This window comes from Papaver somniferum, chromosome 4, assembly GCF_003573695.1.
Source record: "Papaver somniferum cultivar HN1 chromosome 4, ASM357369v1, whole genome shotgun sequence".
Classification (NCBI taxonomy): domain Eukaryota; kingdom Viridiplantae; phylum Streptophyta; class Magnoliopsida; order Ranunculales; family Papaveraceae; genus Papaver; species Papaver somniferum.
Genome location: NC_039361.1, coordinates 6,649,074 through 6,654,582, shown reverse-complemented (window position 1 = coordinate 6,654,582; position 5,509 = coordinate 6,649,074). Strand labels below are relative to the sequence as shown.

General features: G+C 37.8%; 1 protein-coding gene and 1 pseudogene across 1 annotated transcript; one reads left to right on the top strand and one right to left on the bottom strand.

Annotated features, from left to right (window-relative positions):
• Positions 1–816: 816 nt before the first annotated feature.
• LOC113274663 lies at positions 817–2,842 on the top strand (annotated as a pseudogene).
• A 794-nt stretch (positions 2,843–3,636) lies between these two features.
• Positions 3,637–4,496, bottom strand: LOC113271892 (putative F-box protein At3g16210). Its single transcript, XM_026521815.1, has 2 exons — positions 3,954–4,496; positions 3,637–3,831 (listed from the first exon to the last, which is right to left on the bottom strand). The coding sequence occupies exons 1-2, from the start codon at positions 4,494–4,496 to the stop codon at positions 3,637–3,639; spliced, it is 738 nt and encodes a 245-aa protein (XP_026377600.1).
• Between the last annotated feature and the right edge of the window lie 1,013 nt (positions 4,497–5,509).

Sequence of the window (5,509 nt, the reverse complement as noted above, 5' to 3'; positions counted from 1 at the left end):
CATTCTCATGCAAGAGGTGCTCTATGAAACATCTGTATCGTTCGGTGGAGATACATATAGACAATAGATTATCTTTTTTTTTTTTTTTTTTTTTTTTTTTTTTTTTTTTTTGCCAACCTATTCAAAGCTTCCTCGGATAATTCCAAATAAAACATCACTTGGACAAAATGATGTCAGTTAACTCTACTAAAATGGTCGGCTTCTATTTTTCCTTCGCTTTTAATTATGCAATATAATATAATGATGCTCTTTTATTTTGTAATTCCTTTTCTTCTGTCGGCTTCTAACATTTACCGTCCATTTTAATAAGTCGGGTTGAGCTGGTAACATGTTCCATCTTATGACATGTTATGAATGAACGTCATCGTTTTGGGACCATATGATCTAAGACAATAATAATTCACTGAATATTACAAATGAAACTTCAGAGAAAACTCTTCCGGTTATTTATTTTTACCAATTGGTCAACATTAAAATTTTAAAATAATAAACTCTTCCGTTGTTTATTTTTACCAGTCACTTTTGCCTCGTAGAGGCAAACGTTAAGAAACTTCCCTATCGTGGCTATCCAAGAGGTCTTGGGTGGGTGAGAACCTTTTGAGACTTCGGGGTGTCGAAGAGGTCATTGCTATTTGATCACGATTATTTTTTTTCTTGGCTTCTTTAATCGAAGCTCACATGGAGTAAGTTTCCGATGAAAACAAAAGACGAAAAAATAATAAAATAAAATGAAGAGGGTGCCAGGTATGAGTCGTGACTTCATCAAAAAGAAGAGCAAGAAAAAAAGAAAAAGTTATAGTTGGCCTAGGCCAGTGGCCTTCTACCAATTGATTAGCAGGAAAGAACACAAAGAAGAGTCTATTTAAGGATGTTCACAACCATTTGCATTTTGGATATACACAAGTTCTACCAAGTGACTGTACTCATTAGCAAAAAGCATTCCCTGCTGGTCTAATTCACCAAAACTTCATTTCCTGCATCAAACCAAATCAAGAAAGATGTCCAGTATGGGGGATATTTGGATGGGAATGGGAACACTCATGGGAGGTGTCATGTTTGTTTACACAATGATTCAACAATTTGTTCCGAGGCGTGTTGCTGACTATTTATTAGTCTATGTATACAGAATTACAGCATATGCGAATCCTTACATGGAGATAAGCTTCGATGAATTCGTTGGTGGCGAACGGTACGTTAAGCTAAGCGAAGCTTACACTGCAGTTGAAGCTTATCTTGCTCCTAAAAGCAAGAAACTTGCAAAGCGACTTAAAGCTCAAATAGTCGAAGGGAATAAGGACCTTGCACTTAGCATGGCTGATCACGAAGAGATATTTGATGATTTTGGAGGAGTAAAAATCTGGTGGTACTTGGGTAAGACTACCCATGAAAGCAAGTCTTTCTCGGTCTATCCTTCAGCAACTGAGAAACGGCACTTGAAACTTCAATTTCATCGCCGTTACCGCGAAACTGTAACCAAATCTTATTTAAATCATGTCATCAAGGTGGGAAAGGAAAGCATGATCGAAAACAGGAACATAAGGCTCTACTCTAACAATCCAAACCGAGGGTATTATCAATGGAGCAAGTCATTGTGGAGTCATGTAGAATTTGAACACCCGGTAACATTCCATCACCTAGCCATGGACCCAGAAAAGAAGCAGGAAATTATTGATGATCTTGAAACTTTTCGTATGGGGAAGGACTATTATTTACAAATTGGGAAACCGTGGAAACGTGGGTATCTCTTATATGGCCCTCCGGGGACTGGTAAGTCGAGTATGATTGCTGCCATGGCTAAACTTTTGAATTATGACATTTATGATCTTGAACTAACTGCGGTGAAAGACAATAGCGATCTTCGCAATCTCTTACATGATACATCAAATAAGTCTATTACTGTAATAGAGGACGTCGATTGTTCACTCAACCTTACTGGAAAACGCAAGAAGAAGAAGAAGAAGAAGAAAGATGATAAAGATCCTGTCAAAGAAAAGGAAGACGAGGAAGAAGAAGAAGAAGACAAGAGCGACAGCAAGGTTACACTATCAGGGCTTCTAAACGTCATAGATGGGTTATGGTCAGCTTGTGGGAAAGAACGAATCATTGTGTTTACCACAAACTACGTTGAGAAACTAGACCCAGCTCTAATTCGAAGTGGTAGAATGGATAAACACATTGAAATGTCATACTGCTGTTATGAATGATTCAAAGTGTTTGCGAAAAACTACTTGAACCTTGATTCACATGACCTATTTGACACCGTACGGCGCTTGATCGGCGAGGTCAAAGTTTCTCCAGCTGACGTTGCCGAGAATTTGATGCCTAAAACCATCAAAAGAGATTCTCAACTTTGCTTGCAAAATTTGATAAAGGCTCTTGAGAAAATTAAAGTAGATGAAAAGTTGAAAGCTGAGGAAGAAGAGGCCAAAAAGCTGAAAGCCGAGGAAGAAGCCATAAAGTTGAAAGCTGAAGAAGACGCAAAAAAGTTGAAAGCCGACGAAGAGGAAATTAAGTTGAAAGCTGAGGAAGAAGAAGTCAAAATGTTGAAAGCTGAGGAAGATGCAAAGAAGAAGGATAATGATGGTACTGCTGAGGTAACAAGTGTTTTGTGAGTCAATTCCGATAAGTGACTCTGGGTTTGCTGTTTTTCTTTGTATGTAAAAATGTAGCCTACAAATATGTTAGTTTTCTTTGTATTATTATGTACCAGATGAAATGGCCAAGTCAGCAAGGACAAGCAATGTAACTTAATGTCGCAAGTCGGCGAACCTATTTATGGGCCGTGACTCATAGATTTCTGTTATGTAAATTACTGAATGAATAATGACACTTTATTCTCGTATGTATCTTACCCAGTTCTCTGACGTTTTTTCTATCAATCTGGTAATCATCTGAGCAAGTATGTACCAAGGACTTACGTAAATGCCTAATATACTATTTTTACAGGGAAAGTAAAGGTACATAGGCTTGGAAGCCTTGCAGCTTACCCGTAAAAAAAAAGAAAAAAACCCACAGGGGCCGGTAAGATCAAATCCCCTTCCGTAAAGCAGTAAAGGGATCCGACTAATGTAGAAATCAAGACATTCAATGTTATGCAAGGCTAACATTAACAGATACAGGAAACATTGTGTATAAATGGAGTAGTTGTAATCAATGTAGCCCAACTTGTTTTTCAGATGCTACTCAGCTGGGAAGGAGGAGTGACAATCCCGGTTGAGGAACACGTCAATAGTCGGATAATAAGACTTACTATTAAGTAAATTATATCAAGGAAAGCCAACACCATAAATCAATGTAAATCAACATAACATGCATTCAGTATCAAGGAATCATCCAAACAAATAAGAATTCAAACCTAAACGCACCCAGAGCTCGGTGAAACCCGGCCGTCTTCAATGATTTACTGGCCTATATACTTGTCCTTGGTGAGGAATTCAGGATAAATACCAAGTACTCGCGAATAACTCGGCTGAGATTGCGGAGTTTGTAAGAATCTGCTAATGTAAACATAGAAGTTCGTGAAGTTCCAGTTTCATATGCTGATAAGATTTGGTAGTGACAAGATTCAGAGAGAAGATAATGATCATACCTTCTTAAACAAACTGACTTCTCATTCCTCAACTTAGAGCTTGCTTCTTATGTTCGAAGACCACTTCCCAGACCATTAAAACCGTTTAAGGTGGCAGGAGTACCAGAGTTAAGGGAAACTAGGCTTTCGAAGTAGCACATTTCTTGGCCTATTGATGACGGAAGATTTGTTTCTACGACACTTCTGTTCTTAGGATCATAGATAACAATGTTACCAGTCACCCAAAATAGTATCTCACCACTCTTAAAAGAATGAATAAACCTCACATATGTGTCTCTCATAAATCTTTCATGGGTAATTGAACATGTTTCGTTCAAGATTCTTGAACTCCATAATCCCGCATCACCCATAATTCAACACAAACCTGAACTACTTCAACAAGTACACATAAGCACCCTGCCAACACTCCTAGAGATATAAACCAATTCTTATTCTTCAAAGGTTGTTTTGGCAGTTGCAATTTTTCAAAATGCTCTTCAATGATATCAAAAGATACGACAAATTGATTTTGGTAATCATCATCTGCTAACCAATGAAGGTTTCCATGCACCAGAACCGCCCCAACCCCATTGAACTCATTACAAAACCTGTATGGGACTGGTATACTGCTTTCCCATGAATTCGACCTTAGTGAATAAACTTGAATTCGTGAAATACTTATATATATATGTTCACCAATGACCAACTTGTAATCGTCAGTTTTGGGATCATAACCAAAACAACTGAAATCAAACGGACCAGATGCATCCGGTGGTTCAGGGATTTCTTTGTACTCTTTAGAGACTGGGTTCCAAATACAACATAATTTCCTAAGAGGATGAGACAACCGTAGGCAAACTAGACCGTTACAAGATCCCAAAAAACTAACTGCAAAACCATCAGATTTTAATGGGTAATCCATTTCCATGGCATAGGTTTGAAATTCATCTGTAGACGAGAACGATTTTATAGATTTATGACTTACGCTGTAGATCAAATCATACGATTTACTTCCTATACGCATACGGCCATTAATCATGAGATTAAGATAATTGTTTGAGATAGCCTGATCTATATGCAACTTAACAAAATCAGAGTTAGAAATGAGTTCATACCGAGTTTTACAAACACACTTGCAAGTAATTAATGATTTCACCGGTAACCTTAACAGAAATGCCGCGGTAGATTTCCTTTGGAATGCTAGACATTGTTTCTCCTCCTCCTCCTTCTTCTCCTGCTTTGTTTACACTTCCTAAATTCCTACAGGGAGTTTAAGTGATTTTTCTGGTTCACCTGAGAGAGGGGAAGTTGACTTTTAAGAGTGTTTTTTGGGTTCAATCTGGTTCGTTAAATACCAATATCTTGCCACGTGCGTGGGTTCTGACGGTCAGTGAATGTGTTCGGCAACGCTTTGCTTTAGAAATAATGTTGTAATCGTTAATTTTTAACCGGTGGAGCTATTCACATCATAAAACACCACTCTACTCATAGCTCACAACAACCCTACATTTTTCAAATGGTGTACCCTTTTTTCTAATGGTGGGTCCTGCCTGAATAAATTGGACCACTACATGTGCAACACCTAGCATTTGAGTGGTGATTAGTGTGGTGAAGAATGCCTGGAATAGCATTTCCCATTTTTAACGAATTAATTGAAACTTGTTTCATGCTCTTCAACAGTAAATAAATAAATAATTGCTTTGGTGACCGACATCAATCTAGAGCAGCTCGCAGTGCTCCCATTTTGACTAACTTTGGCACGTTATTCATTCTAGGCCAAGCAACCTTCCTATTTTGCTTTGCTTTGCTTTAGCTGAAAAAAGATTAAAAACTAAAAATCAGTGTTAGAAATGATTTCACACCTATATGTTGACCGAAAACTAATACCATCTAAGATATATAGGTGCCAAGCACCATAGTCTAGATGATATTAGAATATGG